We start from the raw sequence: 24052 nt of genomic DNA on the forward strand, positions 1-24052 counted from the left end.
GGATGACTGGTTTGCCCACTATATGAAATCTGTTCCTGAAAATATCTTCATGCCGAATAATCGAGAACAGAAAAAAGAAAGTTCGAAGTTGATTGCACAGTGGACTCTTGGTTGGGGATATTTTGTGTCCATAAATCAGTTTGAAAACAGAATGAACATTCATCTACGTGAATGTGTGGAACAAAATAAAATATTATACCCTACTACACGCGGTGTTGTTATAACTCCTGCAACATGGCAAGAATTTTCCTCAAAAATATATGAATTTAATCTTGTCTATATGAGTGCCAGCATCATTTGCAATAATGAGTTGGTAGTTTTCAACAAAGAAGGTGAGTGTATTTTTCAACAAGTTTTTAAACAAGATGAAAATTCTTTTAAACTAAAACCTACATACCTAAAAGTAAACTGTGATATTTTAAAAAAATTGAAAGAAATTATTCCTGATGTATCTAATACTTTATATAAAAGTATTTTTGAAATTATTTTACCGTTGCAAATCAAATGTAAAAACAATTGTTCAGATATGGTAAGTGATGATGATGAACTTTTTAAAGAACTCATAAACTCTATCAAAACTGAATTAAATTCAGTGATAAAAAAGCTATATAAATGCGAAGGTTGCATTGTAAATCATCCTTCACAAACAAGACATGATTGCATTATAATAAGTGTTGAGACAGAATTAAATATATTGGTGAAGATATATTTTTATGTATTAATTTTAAAAATATAAGAGATTCTTTAAGGCAGAAAAAAATGTTTCATTTATTTTGTAATAGGTTTTTTGAATCGAAATGTTATGAAGATTATAAAAATGCACTAATATAAGTACAGCTATTCTATTTAAATTTCTGTCTTTGGTTGATGTTATGAGTATTTTTTTTATTATGTTTTTTTTAATAGAAATATATTGAAATTTTAGTTTTAATTTTAAAGCAAACATGTATATCAAATATCAGTAAATGGATATTGTTGTTAATTTGATATTAACTAATGAAAGAAAATTCTAAGTTTATTTTATGTATAATACAGAAACTTGTTCTTTGGAAATAAATAAATGTATTTAAATAGAAAAGCTTCTTGGTGAAATGAATGTATTTTTATTTTTTATAACAATTTTTTTAAGTATTGTATGTTTACAGTGCAGTATATGCTTCAAGTGATTCACTCGTGTTGAAAATTTAAGAGTTTATGAAGCGATTATTCGCTGAACTTATGTGATATATTTGTAAGGTTTCTTGAATACGAGTAATCTGAAGAGATATTTGAAATCTCATGAAAGAAACATCAGATGTAGTGTATGTCCTAAGAAATTTTAATTTGTAGTTTGAAAAGTCGCGAAGCTTCTCGTCTTAGAATTTTGTAGTGAATAATCACAAGTTCTTTTCATGTAAAAAGGATATGAAAACTTATAAAGTTACTTTTAAGAGTAAATCGTGATAAAAAATATTTAGTGAGCATAAGAATTTAAAACAATATGAATCTTTATATCGTATTGAATGTTCGGACATTTTTTTCAAGTAAAACAGAATTTGAAGAAAACCTCACGAACCTTTTTTTTTTTTTTTTTTAAATTTTGCTGGTGTCAAAAGAAACAGAAATATGCTGATGATGATGTTTTGAAACAGCATGATACTTCTCTTCTTATAAATTGCATCCATTGTTTACAAGTGTTTAAAAGAAAAAGTGATCTCTTACACCACATTCGAATGCGACATGGTTTGATACGAATCTTACAAAAACGAAGAAACGTTGACATCGTTAATACATGCAAGTCTTCTAAAATCGCAAGTCTTAATAGTATGTTCGCAATTGAATCGATTTGCTAGAACATAGAAAATGATCATGTCTTAGATGTACTTCTTGAATATATAAAATTGTAGTTAGTAGGGAAAAAATGAGTTATGATGTAGTTTTACACTGAGTTATGATATCGGTGTTTGAAATGGTAATCAATAGTTAGATTTAAAATGTGTCGTGAGTGTGAAAATGCAGAAATAAAAGAGCTTTGGCGAATTTAATAAACTTGGTTCAATGTGGTTGATGGAAAAATTTGTTCCATGTGAATTAAATAGTGTAAGATATGAACCTCTTTCTCTCAATAGTTAATTATTCAATTGTAAGACAATTAAACTTTAAATATATATGCATATAGTACATGTAATGATTAATATTACATTGATTAATGTAAATAACTGATGATATGTGTATTAACATAGTGAATGTTCGCTTTTATGAAGTTCTAAGCATTACTTTAAATACCATTCATAAAACTTTTATCTCATATATACAAACATGACAATATCTATTGAGTTTTCGTTTATTCTTTGGAATGTATGAAAGTTTCAATATTTTTTTTTTAAATTTAATGTAGATTGGAGTAAAATATCTGTATCTTTCTTCATTTCAATCAGTAATATCTGTATGCTGGTAAAGGTACATATGTTCGTAAGAATTATACTGTGTCACATTTTTGACAATCTTCTTTCATTCATATTAGCTAATAAGAGAATTATTGAAGTTAGTAAAGTAATGAAAATCAACGTTATTGAAAGAAAACTCTAAAAGCATTTACATTTCCAGAAATATATCAAAGTTCCTTTTCTTAAAATCAGCAGGTGTATCGTAGTTTTTATTTCTATTTCATTAAAAGCTGAACTTGTAAAATAAAAATTTTCTATTAGTGTAAGGTAAACAAAAAGAAAATCAAGAGACAATCCGTATCATGAATGAAATTCAAGTCTTACATCGGATTAAAAAGAAATACTCTGAATCTAAATGTTTATGCCTATTTAGCACAAAATGCGTTTATTTGTGTTATAAATTTAACTAAAACCATTCTTATAACAGTATGTTGCCTTTAAAGTGGGTAAAAGTGTTAAGTATATTTTCTGATGGTATTGATATACTTGTCAAAGAAGTTCTAGAAACCTCAAATGTCGAAAGAGCATATGATAAGAATCTCCTTTCCTATCGCTACATCAGTTACAGGTTAAGGGGTGGCTTGAATGGATAAAGGTAATGTTTGTGCAAAAATATAGTAGTTCTATTTTGAAATGAGAAATAATTCGCTTTTTGTCAATTAAGGAAACTTGTGGTATTATTAAACAGAATGTCAGTGAAAGACATTGCGTTTGCATAGTGAATTATGAAGGTACTGAAAGGTAGTAAAGAAGGTGAATGAAAGAATTAATTTGAACAAATAAGGTAAGGCTATCATTAAAAGAAAAAACTGTTTAAAAGATGTATGTTAGAATTAAAAGTAAGATGTTAAAATTTAAAAAGATGTAACAGAGTAAAACCAAAGAATACTGGTAATTCCTATCTGGAAAACAGTAATCTGAGTACGATATTGAAAAAGTTGGTTTTAAGAATTTCTTTATGCATGTGATGCAAAACAATTGCTAGTTTATCATGAGTGCTGACATAGATGCAATTAGTGCAGGAAAAATAGTAAAATTAATATAGTTAGTGTCTCTAAAACATGAAAAAATAATAGTGTGAGCAGTGTAAATTCATTTGAAGTACTGAAATATGACATAGACTAAATATCAGAAAATGTAAGAAATATTTTGGTATGTGTGGATGAAACACTGAACGTGGTTGTAAAATTAGAAATGAAAATTATCAACACACTTAAAGGTAATCGGGATTTAAAACTAAATATGATGTTAGAAACTTTGAAGACCATAAAACTATATGAGAAAGAAATACATTTAGATATAAATGGTATTAAACTGTAAAGTTGTGAATGGAAATTTCTGAGTAAAACCTGTAGATGATCTATTATGATCGAGGAATAAAACAAGTATTATAAAAATTGTAAGGAAATATTTGATTATGGAGTAAATGAAAACAATCCATATCGTTAAAATGAATAAAAAGGGATAAAATGTTGGAATTACGAGTGATGAGACAGAAATAAAAACATTATAATAAATAAGTTAAGCTAGAATTAAGAAATATAAACACAGAAGGGAAATCATGAACGTAAGAAAAGCAATTAACAGTTATAGACTTATAGACTTAAAATCTATAATAAAACAAATTCCAAATTTGGGATTTCAGATGGCCATATTCGCAGTAGGATTTCGTCATTCAAAATTCGATGGCTCTATGTACCATTGTTTTATCACAATGCGAGAAATAGACAATCATTTATGCAGATTTTTCATTATTTAATTTCTTCAAATATAATGCAGGACTCTAACATTTTGTGGCAACAGTTTGAAAAGTGAACCGACGTTTATGAGTCCGACGCAAAATCGCAAAACGAAAACAATAGTCCTTCAGGGACAAAGCCCCTTTGGACTAAAAAAAATGGGACAGTCCTATATCTCCCGATCTACTGGGCCGATTGACAAAATTCAAATTGCGTTCTTCATGTCTCGAAAGCGCGACTTAGGATATATATTAGATTTATATATAGCACTATTCTAACATAGGTATTTTGACACAAAATCGGACTTTTTCTGAAATAACATACCAATGTTTTTACATATTTCGATTCTACGACTCAAATTACGCCTAAATATGAAATTTTGTAAAATTTGGAGCGAAATTTACGTAGAAATTCACAAATTTATATTGGCACTTTTTTGTCAGTTTGCGCCAAGAATACTTTACTTGGCGAACTTCTTAATATATGGCAAATTAGTTTCCTTTCCCGTGAGAGGAAAAAAAGTCACCATCGTTCCTTTTTTCCAAATAATATTCTTTATATTATACTTTTATTTATAACTTATTATTTTAAGTAATTTTTTCTTTTTCGAATTTCATTTTAATTGTTTAAGTTGCATGCTTTTTTTTTTTTTTTTTTTTCGAATACCTGTTTTAAAAATTTCTATTTACCTATTCGAACTGCGTAAATAAAGGTGCAGCGTTTATTTTATTTTTTCAAATAGTTTTCTTTATATATATATTTTCTTCATAGTTATTATTTTAGGTCATTTTTAAATTTTTATACTTTTATTTTAATTGTTTGTGTAGCATTGTCTCTTCAGATAATTGTTTTAAAATTTTCTATTCATTCCTTCGAACTGAGCATTTTAAATATATTTATTAGTATCAATTTTCCAGAATTTGATTTTATTTATTTGAACTGCGTTTCTTTCGGAAGAATACTTTGTAACCCAGACTACGATGCGTTTGAAAACTGCATACTATATTAAAAGAGAAAATACAGTAAAGCACAGTTTTACACGCCTTTCAATGTTCCGTTCAGAAAAAATATATATAAATAAGAGAGATGTATAACCGATATTTTAACTTAGGATGACTTGCATACACTGCTTTAAACAGTTTTATCATTGTGCCCATTGCTTTACACAATTTTATCCTACATTTGGTTTCTTAAAATGTTATTCATATTTTAGTCAAATATTTTATTTTTGAAATCGCAAGAATCAAATATCATAAGATTCAAAAGTTTTAAATTAAAAAAAATACGAATACTAAATTTTACGAAAAAATTTATTTTTCTTCTCTTTTTCTTTAAGCATTCTGAAAGTATATTGAAAAGTATCCAACTTTTCGAAACATTTTGGTATTTCTGACAATCATTTTAAATAAAGTTATCGCCTTCCATTTCATAAAGGCCCACAAACGGCCGAGCGGTAAAGTTGCTAAACACTGGTAGTTCACTCCGGGGTTCGAACCCCGGTAAACGGGCTGGTTGCATGGGCGTTTTCGTGAATTTTCTCATGTGTACCGCGTATGACAGCTGGTTTCCCTTAGAAAGTTCTTCACGAGGTATTTCGTCAGAGCCTTTATCAGTCTTTAGAGGCTAAACATTTTGAAAGTATGAGATGAAAGGAAAGACTGGAAAGACTGGTTTCATCAAAAGGTTTTGGCTTATTTTATTATGACAAAGCACACTACGGCTGTCTGCCTAAGTGGAGGGATGCCTTCGTGGAGGACTTTCTAAGGGGAACTGGCTCGCATACACGTTACACATGGGGAAAACTACGAAAGCGCCCATGCAGCCAGCCCGTTCGCGGGTTTCCAACCTCGGACCGAACTACCAGTGTTCAGCGACTTTACCGCTCAGCCGCTGTTTCATCAGGAAGGGAAAAAAACATCTTTAGGTGACATCCACATACATCACTGGATAAACTCCTGAATCTTCAAATAATTCGACTGAGAAAATCATGGGATTCACCATTTATGATACGATATGATGTTCTATAACGTAATTTACACAACCGTATAGTTTAAAACCAGTCGCTCTTCACTTTAATCTGCAATGATATCGATTTGTCTTTTCTGTTAACACAAGCTCAATTGATGGTATTTGCTGGTGTACACGTTCAAGTGTTTTCTCTTTGAACACCTAAATTCTTTGAAGTATCCTGAAAGTATATTCGAAAGCGTCCAACTTTTTGAACATCTTGGCATGTCTGACAGCCAAATTTCCCTGCAAATTTTTGCTTACTTTTCTCCCTAATTTTCTTCTTTCCTTCTACAGTTATTTTCAGTGCTCACACAAGAAAATTAAGATTTTTCGACTGCTAGACTTCAGTACATTTTGCATTCTTGTCAATTTTTTAAAATATCAATTATATTAATTGCGTTTCAGCTAAAGACAGCTTTTCATTTTCTAGTCATTTTAGCTATAAATAAAGTTTAAAGCGAAGTCCAAAGGATAAATATTTTAATTAAAAGATTTTTGCTAAATGACAAAGAAATAAAACAGTCCAGCAGGGTTTATTCTGTACCACCGAGTGACCCGATTCTTATATCGGCTGAAACAATCTAAATCATACTAAAGATCATGTTTTTTTATACAGTCTATAACGCGAGAGAAAAATTAGCTTCTTAAAACATTCTTTCTAAGAGGATTAATATAAAAGATTATATTTATATATATTTTTTTAAAGCTGGGACTTGAACCAAACTGTCAAACTTTTAAAGTTTAATTTACATGGTGGTTATAATTTAAGTTTCAATTTGAAATGGTCATAAAAGGAAAACTACCGGACCAAATGTTATCAAACTTGGGAATCGTGTAAAGGAGGTTATGGGAATTTATTTTCGGCGGAAAAAAAAAGAGTTCAAAAACTCATCATCAGGGGGAAAATAGCGCTGTATACAATATTGTTAAATGAAATAAGACACGAAAACATCTGTTTAAAATGTGTTTAATATTTTCCGAAACGTGTTACAAAGCATGTTCAATGTAGCGTCCAGCATTTTCCGAAAGCAAGTTAAATCATGTTACTGCATTCTCAACAGCAGCTCTTAGCATATCAGGTTTGGTTTTGGTTTGATTTATTAGATTACGGCAAAGCACTCGAGGGCTATCTGCCTTAAGGGAGGAATGCCTTCGTGGAGAACTTTTTAAGGGAAACTGGCTCGTATACACGTTACACATAGCATATCAGGAGAAATGTTATCAGTGTATCACATTTTTCATTTCTGCCAAATTGTTTAGATTATCACCATAAACAGTGCTTTTGAGATAACCTCATAGACAAAAGTCACAGAGGTTGAGGTCTAGTGGAAAGAGGGGAAGTATTGGCCTATAAGACGTTCATTCGTGAAATGTTGCCTAAGTAACTATGCGACACTCTTGAGGTGGAGCCCAGCCCTGCATAAAAATCGTAGTATCTAAAATGCCACGTTACTGCAGTTCATGTATCACGAAACATTTTAATATTGACTCTAAGTGAGCTGCAATCGCAGTGGTCCAGCTGTCGATTGCTCTTCAGAAAAAAATGGTTCTGTTATAAAACTAGCTGTCATTCAACAGTAAACGGTGTGAAATGATTGTTATGCAATCGAATGCAGTAGGAGAATGCAATGGAACTAGATAGATAACATGAGAGATTTCTTTGGCCCAAATCGATTAAAAGCGTTTTGAATCAGTATCTTCATGTTTTAGTGCCGAATTCAGGCTTAAAAAATTACAAATTAGCGATCTGTAAGAAAACGATTTCCAGATTGTATGCACTTGTGAGAGTGATTTGCGATCTCACATTTTCTAATCGCTAATTCGTGGTTTTCACGGACGAAATTCTCACTTACAGGGATGGCGCACTCGACGTTTATCGAATTTAACGTCTTTAAATGGTAATTTGCCTACTTCAAAGTTTCTTAAGGGTATACAACATATTAAACCCGTTTAACAAAAGGTTAAGTTAGATTCCGACCCATATTTCGTTTAACAATATTGCATACAGCGCCATTTCCCCCCCTGGTGGTGAGGTTTCGAACTTCCCTTTTTTCGCGGAAAATAAATTTCCATGACCTCCTTTACACGATTTCCAAGTTTGATAACATTTGATTCAGTAGTTTTCCTTTTATGACCGTTTCAATGTGGAACTTTAATTATAACCACTCTGTATATTGTTAAATTTTAATTTGAAGCAATGCGTTATATGTATACCATGCGTAAAATTTTCGCTTTTATGGAAAAATAAAAAATCGAAGCAAATATACTTAGTATAATGGACCAAAACTGAAAACATTTCCTCTCCCTCCGAAAATAAAATATTGAAATTTCGAACTTGAATTTATTGGGTTATAGAAATATTTAATTTGACTTATCTTCTAAGTCCTAGTTCCGACAACAATTCCGTCAAAAATTCCGAATTACTTAAACTAAAGTAAAAGATTTAGTATATATTCACTGTATGTTAATAAAGTAATCAGAGTGTAATAAAAATAGATTATAGAATTTACGCTGATGTAACTTTTTGTCTGACTGCACAACATGTAATGGATAAGAAGGTTTGTAGAGATCTGTTTTTGACATGCCTCTAAAAGTAGATTTCATATTAATTTTGTCTCTTCAATGTCAAAAAACTTTCCTTTGAGAGGCAACTTTAGTTTTTAAAAGGAAAAAAAAATCACAAGAAGACAAATTTGAAGAACATGCAGGACGGTTGAGTACACATACTTATTTTCGGAACACAAGCGGTTCTCCGACTGGTTATTGAATAATGTAAAGATGCATTGTCATGCAATACAAAACATTTGGAATACGTTTTCTGGCTGAATAACGTAAGATTAAAAGTCATCTGCTTAATTCACATCTATTTACAAGTCAACTACTCGGGCAATTGCAGAATCGTTTTGATCCTGAGCTTGTAAGACAAACCTAATATCACTGGATTTAAACACTTCTTTAATCTTCCGAGAACGTTCCTTCTTTAGCTCATATTCCAAGAATATTAAGTGAATACAATTATTGCCAAAGAAATTGAATATTCATTTGCACTACGGCTTGGTAGTTTACTAACGAGTTAACAAAACTTAAATTCTGCTTTTTGTGTCTAAGAATACAACAATATTTTAAATATTTACAAATAAAATATTAAATTGGAGATTTAATTGGAGCCTCATCAGTTGCTTAGCATTTGAAAAAAAAAAAAAAAAAAAAAAAAAAAAAAAAAAAAGATTGTTAAATACTAATTGTTTGCTGCTCAGTCTAACCCAGGCTGCATGGTTGGTTTTTGTAGTTTTTTAGGTTCTCTTTACAAAGATTCTCTATGAAAGCATCTTAATCAAATAGCTTCCATGTTCTTTCTATGTTCCAACAACCAACTAACCTAGTTTAAGCGCGATTTCCAAGTAAAGTTACTAGTAAAATCCGAATACTCATTAAAAATCATGTAGCTAGCCAATCGGGAGTAACATGAAAGATACGGCGCCAATAATTGAAATTTTGTTACGGTACGCTGTTTCTTAACTTAGATGGTCATTCCTTAATTAAATAGCCCACTAACGGCCGAGTGGTAAAGACGCTGAACACTGGTAGTTCAGTCCGAGGTTCGAATCCCGCGAACGGGCTGGCCGCATGGGCGGTTTCGTGGTTTTCCCCATGTGTAACGTGTATACGAGCCAGTTTCCCTTAGAAAGTCCTCCACGAAGGCATCCCTCCCTTTAGACAGATAGCCCTCGTGTGCTTTGCCATAATTAAATAATCCACTCCAATCCTTAATTAAATATAATTGATTTGTAAATTCTACTAGAACTGACAGTAAGAATTGAAGTGGAAATAAGTAATATGGTGTGCAATCTCGATTAATATAAAATTAAAAATATTTGCATAGAAAAATGTTTGCATTCAGACAGAAAGTTTTTGGAATATTTGCAATTACTTTATAAGAAGGATTTATTAATAACCGTAATAATTACTTATTATATTACTGATGATTAGGATTCAGTTCTTGACAATTACATTCTAAATTAGAATTTTAAGGATATAATGAAAATACGCTACGCACAAAAATACATTTTAGGAAAAAAAATGAGTTGATTTTTTATGTTTTAAAACTTCTTAAATTCATTTAGTAAACATCGTATCCTCGTTTTTTATTGAATCCAGAATGTTGGTGTCGTTTATATAATTATTCTTACTTGTCCACAGAATCTGCTGACTTATCCAGCCATTAAGTAGCTGCAGATCATTTCTACATAACCATTGAACTTCCATTAATTCAGTCTCTAGAGGGTTGTATGTTTATATCATAATTTGACTTTTATAAAAAATGATTATTCTAAATATTATGTTTCTATAAAAATATATTGTGCTTTAAAAATATGGATGATAGTATCAGCGGCTCTTTCAGCCACTTCAAAAGCAACAGTTTGTTTAGAAATAAATTATGCAGTTAATGTCATAAAATTCAAATAAATATCAAACGAAAATTCTCAGTTTTAGACAATTCGATTTAAACGAAGTAAAGTAGCAGACGATAAAACGCCGAAGGTAAAAATTTACTCTTACAAAAACTTACTCTTAAATTTTTTAAAAAAAGGAAAGATACGAGAGAAATTAAAAAAAAAATAGTTAAAAATTTGAATAATATCATCTATAATTTAAAAAATAGTCTTTCATATAGTATTAATAATATTTATTACGCATCATTGAGGGAAAATTTTCATATAATTAATTCTTCGTAAAATTTTACTTGAAGTTTAAGGTTAAAAATAGCTGTGACAATTCAGTGTAACAAAAATCCATAGACCACATTTGGCGTTATTATCGCTCAAAAAAAAGGTGCAAAATTTCTAAACGCGAAATTATGTAAATTCGTGTATATCTTAGAAAATTTTGAATAAAAAAGTCTAATTTTTTGCAGATATGCTTAAAAATACACCTACTTTAAGATGATGGTAAAAATTTTATAGGTTATAATTCAAAATTTTTTTCGAAAAATTTATAGAAATTATTTAAAAATAGAAATTTAAAATATAAAACGCAAAAAATGGGTAAATTTTATTTGGAATGAACCAAAATTTCGAAATGTGAGAGAAAAAAATCAAAAAAGTTTAATAAAAAAGAGATATTAATAAATATTTGCCAAATTCAATTAACATTGATGAGCTAAAATTTTGAGAGCTAATATTTTTAAAACTATTCGTACGATTTTTACAAAACTTGGTATTCTGGCATAATTTGAGTCGTAGAATCGAAATATGTAAAAAAATTGGTATGTTATTTCAGAAAAAGTCCGATTTTGTGTCAAAATACCTATGTTAGAATAGTGCTATATATAAATCTAATATATATCCTAAGTCGCGCTTTCGAGACATGAGAAATGCAGTTTGAATTTTGTCAATCGGCCCAGTAGAACGGGAGATATAGCACTGTCCAATTTTTTTTTTTTTTTTTTTTTGAGCAGTGTACATAGAGTCATGGAATTTTGAAGGACGTAATCCTACTGCGAATATGGCCATGTGGAAGCCCAAATTTGAAATTTGGAATTTGTTTTATTATCGATTTCATATTTTGTAAAACTTTAACGAATTTTTGAGTAACAAACTCAACGATTTGAAAGCGAGCAATGGCAACAATCCACGGGGGGCGGGGAGGTGAAACCTTTTTATCTCCAGGGCGGGGAAATGTGTTTTGGAAATTCTAAGATAGTCTCATTTTAAAATTATTTTGCGACATTGCTATTGAAGTGAATTTTACGGTTTAAGTGCGAAGAACATGGTATTTAATAAATAAAGGTAACACACAAAACGTTAAAAAAACGCCTCTTTGGACGTAATTTAAAATCTGAAACCTTTCAGTTTTTTTTTTTTTTTTTTTTAATCAACAACTGTTATGGTAACGCAAAAAAATATATTTTACGTGCTGCTTTGAGACTGAGCAGATGCTATCACAGAACGTGCTAACGCGCATCGCAGAACAAATACATAACTTTTAAACATGTGGAAAGAAGGTAATAGATTTTCGCGCCTTTTGCTCTCCCTTTCGAATTTAACGATTTCTGTAACTCCTATCCTGCAAGGAAGGGTACGAGTTCCTTAATACAGTCTGCAGAACTTTTCCAGTAAAAGGATGCATATATGCTAATGTTTGTGTAAAACAAAGCTCTAATTGCTTAATAAATTGAAGGATTTGAAAAAATAAATATAATAATAATAATAATAATAATAATAATAATATAAATATATTATTAATAATAATAATATAAAGTATTTTTAATAATTAAATTCGGGCCCACCAGCGGCCGAGTGGTAAAGTCGCTGAACACTGGTAGTTCGGTCCGAGGTTCGAATCCCGCGAACGGGCTGGCTGCATGGGCGCCTTCGTGGTTTTTTTCCCCATGTGTAACGTGTATACGAGCCAGTTTCCCTTAGAAAGTCCTCCACGAAGGCATCCCTCCTCTTAGGCAGATAGCCCTCGAGGCTTTGCCATAATCACACACAATAATTAAATTCTTTATGCTTTATTTATATTTGATTTATTAGTTATTTATTTTTAATTTACGTAGGGCTAGAAAAGTACAGGCATATTTTTTTTTTAATTTTAATTTCATGAGCATGTGAAGAATTTTTTATGAAAGTCTCAAAATATTATTTTAGTTTTTCTTTTGCCTTTTGTTTTACATTATTTTTAGACTGAGCTGAGTCTTAAAAACTTGAGTTCCAATTTTTTTCCAAAGGTAAATTCTTTGGTCGTCACGGTATAGCCGATGATGTCTAGCGTCACACAAAGCTGTCTTTACTCTCGTGCCCTGAAATGAGCTCTCCCATTCTACCTAATTTCCAATTTGAACGTTTCTTATTATCGCTTCCAATTAATGCGATACCATCGACATGTATCTTTTTCGACGGTAGTGGAGGAAAAATGAGAGTTCTGAGCCAGGGATCTTAGGGATCTGGATTTGAGGGAGCTTCTGAGAAGGAAGGCTCAGCAGTGGAAGGGAGGCTTATCTGAAAATGGGGAGAGGGAGCCTTATCAGGAGGTGTATGGGAGTAGGGTAGTTGCTACGTCATAGAAAAAAGATATGCGCTTAGATTATTTTCTTTAGAATTTTATTGGTTCCACGGTAGTCATTATGAGTGAATGAAGGATTTATTAGTTTTCTTATAATGAACAGTTATTAGATATAACATTTATATTCCTATGTAATGAACTTCTTTAAGATGGAGATTCCGTCATTGAAACATCCATTTACCTGTGTCGTTGCGGGCCCCACAGGATGCGGGAAACCCCATTTTGTGAAGAAAATTATTGATCATCGTATTATTTATCCTTTACCTTCACAAATTATTTGGTGTTATGGCGTATATCAAGAACTGTATGACGAAATACGAGGAGTTACCTTTGTGGAAGGACTTCCACAAAGTTCGAATATCCAAGATATTTCTAATGCTGTGGTTATTATTGACGATTTAATGAGTGAATTAGGAAGTAACCCTAAATTAACACGTCTGTTTACGAAAGACAGCCATCATAAGAATATTTCTGTAATTTTTATCGTGCAAAATTTATTTCATAAGGGTAAGGAAATGCGTGAAATATCTTTAAATGCACATTACATTGTTTTATTTAAAAATTCGAGAGATGTTAGCCAAATCTCTCATTTGGGGCGTCAGTTATATCCAGGTCGCGCCAAATTTTTCCAGGAAGTGTATTGCGATGCCACTCTTAAGCCTTATAGTTATTTGCTAATTGACTTAATGCCTCAAACAAAGGACGATTTGAGACTGCGCACTGGTATCTTTGCAGACGATATATATTACGCTTACGTACCGCGCTAAATCACTTAGACGTTCTACGCTCTAGATGGATGCTGTGATTGATTTCGAAGGCTTTCAGTTAAAGCCTAACTGTTATGTTATAAAAGAGCTTTCGTTTTTTTCTGTTTGCGATGGTTCCCATGGCTGCTGGACTTTCCTTCCACCTAAACCTTCAGAAGAGCTTTCTGCTAAAGAAAGAAAACAAATTTCTTGGGTCACAAGGAATATGCATCACCTACACTGGGACAGCGGTGAGTTGCCTTATTCAAAGCTAAGAACTATACTGAGTTTCCTTTTTGATATGTATCCTAAAATTTATACTAAAGGTCTAGAAAAAGCAAAATTTTTTGAATACTTATCAAGTCGTAGTATTTATAACTTAGATGACTTTGAATGTCCTAGAATTAGCGAGATTTCGAAGCCAAATGTGAAGTGCGCTTTTCATAAGCCTTATTTTCTGCATTGCGCAGTTGTAAAGCTGCTGCATACGCATGTTTCCTTTCTAAATAAAAATGGCTTAATGATGTAAATGACGTTCAGTAACCGTTAACATGTCAAATTGTGCACAACAACATTTGCAGCATCTGAAGCTATTGGGAAAAAGAGGAACAAAGTGTTCCATTTTACGAAAAGCTCCTAATAGTTTAATTAAAGCTGTTTGCGAATGTGCAAGAAATGTTTTAAAAGGTAATGTACCCTTAAGTAGTGTTAGGAAAAAGAAACTTAGACCATTTAAAAGAATTTTAAGAAGTCTTGCTGATAAGAAAACACCTTTATATAAAAAAAGACGAGTATTAGTTCAAAAAGGGGAAGGATTTCTTAGTTTCCTCATTCCAGCAGCAGTTTCAATGTTAAATACACTCATCCATGGAGCACGCTAGAAAAATTGTTTTTGTACCAGAAGACAGACTGAATAAGTTTATTGGAGACAATTTAAGTGATATGGATAAAGAAATGGATAAAACCTTGAGAAGAAAAGATTGATCAGAAAATGAAAAAGCCACAATTGATCTTCAAATTTTGCAAAAATATGTACATCACCCATTCCCCGCAGATGTGAAACCTAAAGAAGAGGAAAAAGAAGCAACCATAATAAAACCCGTAGCTGAGACTGAAGTGAATGTAAAGCATAACAGCAATTCTTTGGAACGTCTTATACTTCAAAATGTGCCCGAAAAATTCAAACGCACTGCTGAAAACATTCTGAATTTCGTAAAAAATCATTCATCGACAATCTCATGGAATGCGAAAGGTGAATTAATATACAGAGTAGATACTATACATAACACTCATATAGCAGAATTAGTAGCCAACCTTTTAGAAAATAATAAAAATCATCCTAAAGGTCAAGATATATTTCATCGAACTTTAACTGAACTTGGTATACCTACTTCTTTCATCAAAAATAAATACCTGTTACCAAAACGTTCACTACCGCAACGAAAAGTTAACAGAAAATTGTCTCCTGTATTTTCAAAACGGATGTTAGCACGCAGAAATGTAACCTGGTTGACGTACTAATAAATGTTTTTCCTTTTACTTTCAATGGTATTATTTTTTCCTCTTTATTAAAAAAAAGCTCTATTACCTAAGAATGTAACATGTTAATGCAATTAGAATTTTAAAAGAAAGCAGCTTTCAGTCAGAAAACAACATGTACATTTTATTAGTGTAAAATTTAGATTTCTTATTCTTTCAATACACAGATATTTTTAAAAAACACAATTTTATTTTTTTTTAAATTCTAATTTTGTACAAAATGTTAAAATACAAGATTTCATGCTGCAAAGTTCTTTTATCACTTATACATGAGTTATCTTTCTTCACTGCAAATTATTTTCTTACACCCCAGAAATGTTTTAGCTACAACATCACATTCACTCTTAGAATCCACGATGCCTTTGGCGTAGGTAGAACAGTAGTAATGAAAAACTTCATAAGATTGTTGTACACAATTACATAAATCATGACCACAGTCTGGAAATGTTTCTTTAAAATAATGGAATTTTTGACATTCAATGTAGCCAATATGGTCTATACTTTGATAAATGTGATACAGGTTTAAAGAGGTTTGATTGATTTTAAAATTGACATCTAAACTTCCAACATTTCCATTTGATGGGTAATGAATAAAATATAACACGATACTTCCAAATGCATAAGAAAAGGTGAGAAAAAGTACACAGTATTTATGTATCATGAAAATTTCCTTACACATCATTTCAATGAGCTGTAATTATTATATATAAAAAAATTTTGTACTTCTAAGCTTTCAGAGTAAAATATTTAGCAGAATTTATGAGATGTACAATTCTGAAAATATACTTTGTTAAAATGATTCTTGAAATTGTTGGGTAAGTAAAGAAATAGTGAAAAGAAACGTCTATTAATATAAATTATCCCAGTTAGAATGAAGTAGAAGCAGCATATCATTTCACTTTTATAGCTACCGAAGAGAAGAAGATGATATGTTCATGAAACAAACAGAATAAAAACAGGAAACATTTCTAAGTTGAGATGATAAAGAAGAACAAAAACTCATTCATAATATAATATGATAATCTGATATATAAATTTATACCTACGAATCTGATTTGCAGAATAAAACATAGATCATTTTTGCTATTAATTGAATTTATTTTTTAAAACTCATTGTTTCACCATATCTTTTTTTTAACAAATTGAAATAGTCATTGTTTCTAAAATCATTGTTTTTACATTCAGATAAATCAGAAGTAATACGTTCCATTGATTGTCCTTGACATCGTTTAAGCAGAAAATAGATGCAATAATGTCCACATACATTTGAAGTAACACTCTGGAAAGGAACATTATTCCTTACTGATTTGAAAACCATAAGCAGATGGAGGCATCCCATATGAATCGAAGAACTCGGCTGTTGATTTGTTCTCGATGAACCAGGCAACCTAATGCTGCCCAGGTTTATCTTGAGGATCTGTATTCATAACAAAACAAGATGGAGTAGCATGGATAATAGGTAAGCGATCAGCTGGAAACACACCTTGGAAAAAAGGAGCTGTCTGTGAGTCCTGAGATAAAATTTTTTGAATAACCGAAGCATACATTTAAAAGTCTGACAAAACAGTCCTTGACTTATTTATTTCAAGAACACTTTCGAACTCCGCATAAACGAGAACTGATATTGTCTGTTCCAAAGCAACACCAAATTTCACTTCAAGTCTTAAATTGCTGTGACGAATAAGATTAAAATGCTCTCCATCACATAAATCTGGACTTAAATCGAATGCAAATAATGTGTATCCTTTGGCATAATCTTCTCTGGATATATCAATTCCTCGGTCTTCTCTGTTAGTTCCAAGAAAGAAACTCTGGAATGCTCTAATATAATTGTTCTGATCAAAATTAGGCTCAACTGGATTATAAGGTAAAGGCTGCCCATCCACGTAAACCCCTATAAAATTCATATGGTAATGCTTAAATTCGAAAGGCGATTTTTTATAATTTCCGTTTAAGGCATCGTTATCTAAACAAGCCACAATGATACGTTTGGGCATCTGACCCACAAATACATTATCTTGAACAAAAGACATATTGCCTTGAGGAATGGAAAATACTTTGCATAGAACTCTTTGAATGGGATATTTTGCAGAACCTTTTTCCAAAGCTTTAGCATGTCCTAGTGAAACAGCTGGACTAACATGAACTTTACGCACGAAAAGTGAAACGTGTTCAAGTGCAACTTTGTAGTCACCATTTTCCGCCATTAAGCAAAATTCTGGTTTACTGCGAATAAGTTTTAATTTGACATCCACTAAATTCAGTAATAAGCGTTCTTGATGAAATAAATCCAGATGCAGTCTGCCTATCATATCTAGAGTAGCACTTAGTTTAAAAAATTCAGCTCGTTTATTAAATCCTTCATTTCCATCAATGTTCATATGGCCTGGTGTATCTTTATAAAATAATTCCGAAGTTAATTGCGATACTTCAGTATCATAACCATGATTTAGTAACGTTTCTATAAGTGCTCGATATGGATATGTATTATCTGAAGACGTTATCAGCCTTTCATTTAATTTCATATCGATTTGAGAAAATAAAGAGTGCAGAAATAAATTAACTGGTCCAACTTTGGCATCTTTTTGCAGGTGTGAACCATCCGAGTTGAGAATTTTTGCTTTTACATACAGGTGAGTTTCTGATAGGTCTAAATAATCTTCCCCTCCAGAAATGTGAAATTCGATAGGACCCCCATCGCTAACATTTGCTAACGGATGAAATTGAACACATTGCCCCCTTTCAACTACTGTTTGAGTATGAGGCGTCAGAAATAGATTCAGTTCCGATTTGACGCATTCGGGTGAGTCTTTCAATACAAATGTCATAATTACGGATAAAAAATATCACGTCCTTTCACCTTCCTAGCTTTCGAAGAAATGATACGTTTTGGCATTTTCCGCTTTCTTTTGCGTTTTCCGCTGCCTAACGTGTCATGCGCTTTTCTTATAGCTCTTTGAGCTAGCGTTTTGCTCGCTTCCCGAGTTCTTTCTTTAGCTGAGGTTTCAAAATCTTTCCCCGATAGCACATCGCTCGCAATATGTGTTCCGGTTCGCAAAGCTTCTTTCCCTACTGTTTTGGCGCCTTTGATAAAGAACGGCATCGCAGTACGAAACAATCGTCTAAAAAATCGTCCAAATCCATACCCTTTTTGAAAAGAAGTTCCTTGATAATAAGGAAGCTCAGATCTTACTTGCGTAGTATAAAAGTCTTCATAAGCTTTTGCGCAACAGTTGTATGGAACATTCTTCTTTGAAGTCTGAGATGTGAATGTCAATTTTTGCGTCATGTGTTTATACTTATAAAATTTGTTTCATTCTGAAATGCAAAACAAGCCACACTTTGCCTCTTTCGAATGGTACTAGCTGCCCTGAGTTAAATCGAAGTTCTACTTCCACTGTCTGAAAATGTTAGCGAATCACGGGAACATACTGCGGGCGTTCATAATGAGCACTTACCATTTCTCCATCTTTTCCATTAACTTTCACTATTCTTAGTAGAGGTGCTTGAGTATCACCTACGAGTTGTGGTTCTACGATATCTGAATATACATAAATAACTGGAAACGACGCATGTGGATCAGCTACGTACGGACTATCAGCCACGCCTTGAATTTCTGTCGGTTCAAATCCTAAAATTTCACTGATTCCTTCTGTCAAAATTATTTTAGTATTTTTTAATGTTTTTACTCTTACACGCTTCGTCATACTGTTGTAATTGAATTCAACTCTACCTCTTAGATCGGGAATCGTGATAGCTTTAATTAAATCTGGAATGGTTTCATAATAACCTGCAGGAATGCGTCTTGAAATAGTTTTCCCATCCCCCAAGTCGAAGCCAAATAAATTGTTGTTTTCGTTTATGTTGTACCACGAATGGGGGTAAATTATTTCGGAAATGCCTATCTCGAACTCTCCATTGAGATTTATACTAGATGGTAACTGCGTAATGAAATGGGAAATTTTATTTTCAGGGAAGTAGTGCAGAGAAGAATCGCTTACGAGTGTCATATAGAAAGGCATGATTCCAACTAATTATTAAAAGTGTATTTCACAGCTTTATACCATTTTCACATCAGAGACCCAGGCATTAATTTTTTTAGTATACCCTTCAAATTTTACAAAATATTCCGTTTTCCCACATACCTTCCGTTTTTTCAAAACATTTTCAACAAGGTAATACCCGCTATCATTCACTTTCTGTAATTCCAGCTCATAAAATGAACCTTTAATGATTTCATTCGATAAATCTTTTAATTTATAAACAGGAATCTCGCGTTCTAATACTTCATAAATGCTAAATAATTCTCGAGACAAATTTTGCTCATAACCTTTTTCGAATTTCATTTTCTGTTTGCTTATTCTTACAATATACCCCACCTGGTGCGATTAAATCGCTCAACAACACTCGCTTTCAATTCACTGTGTGTAGTAAAGAACAGCATTTTCAGACTTTTTAAATAATTTTGAAAATTTATGTTTAGAAATTCCTTCTCTTTATCTGTTTGTAAAAATTTTGGTTTGCGTTGAGAAAATATTTTTTTAAAGGCATTTATAATGCTTTTACTGGTTTTATTTTTCAGAGCTGTTGCCCATGCATATTTCGATAAGATATCAACACATGTTAATAAATATTTAAAACCATTATTATGCTTTGCTAAATTGCTGAGATCTACTAAGTCTGCTTGCCATTGTTGATCTATATGACCAACAATGACACGATTTCTTTTAAAAGTATTTTTCACAGGTTTATGAAGCGTGTACGCGTCATTACTTTCCAGCCATTTCCCAATTTTACTTTTTGAAACTTTCTTTCTCCCGATACGGTACAACGCATTAATTCCACCGAAATTTTCCGGTTTTCTGGGATCTTTGTAAGTTTCTATAATACTATCCATAATTTTTCTCACTTTTACAAAATGAACACATTAACTTTTACACTACATGCATAAATGATAGAAATTTCTCTAAGAAGTAAAAATAGAGCTTTCTGATCAAAAACAAGATCCCTGTAGTAGAAGTTAAAGTTGAGATAAAGTCTTGAAATTGTTTATATGTACATTTCAAGGTTTGGGAAAGATACACGTTCTGTACCACATTGATTACTACCGTCTAAGCTAGCACGCGTAATCATAATACTAATATTAGATAGTAAGATACTGAGATTCCCCCCACTAGACGTCAAAGTGAAGATAAAGGGTTGAAATTGTTTATATGTACATTTCAAAGTTTGGGAAAGATAATACGTCACGTACCCCATTGATTACTACCGTCTAAGAAAGTACGCGTAATCATAAGACTAATATTAGATAAGTAAGATACTAGCCAAGAATGAGATTCCTCCACTAGAAGTCAAAGTTGAGATAAAGGGTTGAAATTGTTTATATGTACATTTCAAAGTTTGGAAAAGATAACACGTCCCGTACCCCATTGATTAATGTTGTTCAGGAGAGGACGCGTAATCATAAGACTAATATTAAATAAGTAAGATACTGAACAAGAACGAGATCACACCATTAGAAGTTAAAGTTGAGATAAAGGTCTAAAATTGTTTAATATGTACATTTCAAAGCTTGCAAAAGATAACATGTCCCGTACCCCATTGATTACTACCGTCTAAGAAAGCACGCGTAATCATAATGCCAATATTTATTATCTTAGTCTACCGTTTGCGATAAAAGCAGCATATAGCAATATATAGCCCAGGCGAAGGGACTTTATTATCATCTGGAATAGCGTCATAGTTGGGAGCAGTGGAGTTGAAAGATGGATCCGATAAAAGAAGTAAGTAATTTTATAATTCTTTATTTAATTCTCTAACTTTATAAAGAGTAATTAATTAATTCAATTAAATAATCAAAATTCTTTAATGGAATCGTATTAAGTAATTAATTATCTCTAAATAATATAAAAGTTTCATTATCTAAAATTCTATTGTATTTTTAGAATGAACGATTAAAAAAATTAATGTAGCAATTTAACATCCAGGTTTAATAAAATGTTTGTATTTGGGTAATTAATAGTTTGATGCTGAACCATGGCCATTAACGGAGAAGGAAACAGATAACCTGATGGAATTCGCTGAAGTGGCAAATTATTTTTCAAGACCGGATGTCTCTGACTTTGACGACGAAGTTAAAAATGATGAAATCAACGGAAGCATTTCTTCTTCTTTAAATCAAGCAAGGAATGGAATCGCAAGTCCCTTTTTAAATTATTGTTGATGTTCATAGCATCTTTAATGAAGAAGTAGAATGAATGTAATTTTAGGGGTGGGAAAGAATTAAAAAGCAAAATACTATCTTTTGGGGTGATAATTCTGCTTTTTCTATGATCATGTTTAATATTGATAACTTCGAGAACTGTTTCTGTGCTGTGTAGTGGCCCAGTTATTGCATGAGAAATAATTATTTTTTATTTCATATATTTGTTCATGTGTTTAATTATTTTATAAAATTAACTTTAATATTTTGTTAATATTCATATTTATATTTCTTTTATGCTGAATGGCAATAAGTAGTTCATATTTATATTTAAATTTCTTTATACTGAATGGCAACTAGTTCTAGTTCTGATTCATGATTGCTAGGTTTTGGTTTCAAAACGTTGCTCGTAGCGTCGCAATTCGATAGCTGGAAAATAAAATGCAATAACTTAGCTATTTGTTTATAATTCATGCTGTTACTAGTCATAAATTAATTTTAAACATTAGTAGCCAAGGCTACATCGTGGTGACCCTGATTAATTTTCGAAATGTCAACAAATGACTCTTCTGAAACTGCTATGAAAGATACGATGCAGTCACCGGAGTTTCATAAGGTGAATGTAAAAATACCTCCTTTTTGGACTGATAAACCGGAAATATGGTTTTTTCAAGTTGAAGCTCAGTTCAAAATTAGTAATATCGTTTCAGAAGAAACGAAATTTAATTATTTAGTTTCACAGCTTGAACCTAAGTTCGTCGAAAATATTTGGGACATTGTAACGAACGATAGTGCCACAAAATATTCGGATGCTAAAATTAGGTTATTACATTTATTCAAAGAAAGGGAAAATGTACGGATTAAACGTTTGATTACTGGTATCGAACTTGGAGACATGAAACCAAGCCAACTTTTGCAGAAGTTGAGATCAGTTGCTACTACAGATGTGTCTGAAAATCTAATCAAAACTTTATGGCTGGAGAAGCTACCTGACTCCATAAAAAATATATTATTAGTTAGTGATGAAGATGTAACCAAGTTAGCGTCTATGGCAGATAAAATTAGTGATATGAATCGGAAACCAGAAGTATTTAGTACTAATGCTCCTTCCGTTCCCTCAAATGATTTGTTGCAAAGAATTACCTTTCTTGAACAAAAAATTGATCAAATCACCATTTGCTCAAGACGCAGGGACTCGGATTTACGTAATTCACGTTCACGATCTCGAAGCCGATCTCGTAAACGATATGACCCTACTGGCAAATTTTGTTTTTATCACTTTCGTTTTGAAGCAAAATGCATTCCAGAGAAATGCAAGCCTCCGTGTGCTTGGGTAAAAAACGATATCAAAAACCAGGAAAACTCGAATCTGCAGTAGGTTCAGCGGCAAACGCTGCTGCAGAAAATATGAAGGATTGTCGCAAATTTCGTTTATTCGTTCGTGACCGAAGATCAAATTTGCACTTTCTTATTGATAGCGGAGCTGACGTAAGCATAATTCCTGCTACTTCACAGAATAAATGTAAAACTGAATATAAACTGTATGCAGCTAATGGCACACATATTTCCACTTATGGCATAAAAACGCTAACTCTTGATTTGGGATTACGTCGTGATTTTCAGTTTCCATTCATAATTGCTGATGTCACAAAAGGTATTTTAGGAGCTGACTTTCTTCACAAATATAAATTGCTTGTCGATATAAATAAGAAAAAATTAATTGATGGCGTAACACAACTTTGTGTCCAGTGTGATGTCGCTGCTATTTCCAGTGATTACTCAGTAACCACATTAAATAAATCCATAAAAATTTTCGATTTACTGTCGAAATATCCCGAAATTTCTAAACCTAACCTTTTTCCTACACAAATTAAACATGGTGTTACACATTTTATTACGACTGATGGTCAACCCGTTTATTCAAAGGCACGACAGCTCGATCCAAAACGCTTAGCTATAGCTAAAGAGGAATTTAAATTTATGCTTGACAATGGAATAATTCGTCCATCAAACTCCTAGTGGTCAAGCCCCTTGCACCTTGTTACGAAAAAGGATGGTTCATATCGTCCTTGCGGAGACTACCGACGATTGAATGCGCAGACGATACCTGATCGATACCCAATTCCTCGCATTGAAGATTTTCATCATATTTTAAGAGGTACAAATATTTTTTCTAAAATTGATTTATTCAAAGCTTATTTCCAAATTCCCATTGCAGAAGAAGACAAATGTAAAACGGCTATCATCACTCCTTTCGGTTTATACGAATTTAATGTAATGAGTTTCGGTTTAAAAAATGCTCCTGCAACGTTCCAAAGATTTATT

The 24052-nt window shown here is 32.0% G+C and overlaps 1 protein-coding gene and 1 long non-coding RNA gene across 2 annotated transcripts; one reads left to right on the forward strand and one right to left on the reverse strand.

Annotated features, from left to right (window-relative positions):
• Nucleotides 1-17072: 17072 nt before the first annotated feature.
• Nucleotides 17073-18353, reverse strand: LOC146997374 (uncharacterized protein F54H12.2-like). The gene has a single exon (XM_085817854.1). The coding sequence runs from the start codon at nucleotides 18351-18353 to the stop codon at nucleotides 17073-17075; it is 1281 nt and encodes a 426-aa protein (XP_085673980.1).
• Nucleotides 18354-21127: 2774 nt separating this feature from the next.
• LOC146997375 (uncharacterized) lies at nucleotides 21128-21887 on the forward strand. The gene is made up of 2 exons (XR_015041026.1): nucleotides 21128-21308; nucleotides 21548-21887. It is a non-coding gene; the product is annotated as an uncharacterized LOC146997375 (long non-coding RNA).
• Nucleotides 21888-24052: the final 2165 nt, after the last annotated feature.

The sequence above is a fragment of the Stegodyphus dumicola genome, chromosome 5 (genome assembly GCF_044657685.1).
Source record: "Stegodyphus dumicola isolate Sdum_Otavi_A_Nest chromosome 5, ASM4465768v1".
Taxonomy (NCBI): domain Eukaryota; kingdom Metazoa; phylum Arthropoda; class Arachnida; order Araneae; family Eresidae; genus Stegodyphus; species Stegodyphus dumicola.

Excerpts from the sequence above, each read along its gene's own strand:
- LOC146997374 (XM_085817854.1), bottom strand. The coding sequence starts at position 18,353 with ATGACATTTGTATTGAAAGACTCACCCGAATGCGTCAAATCGGAACTG.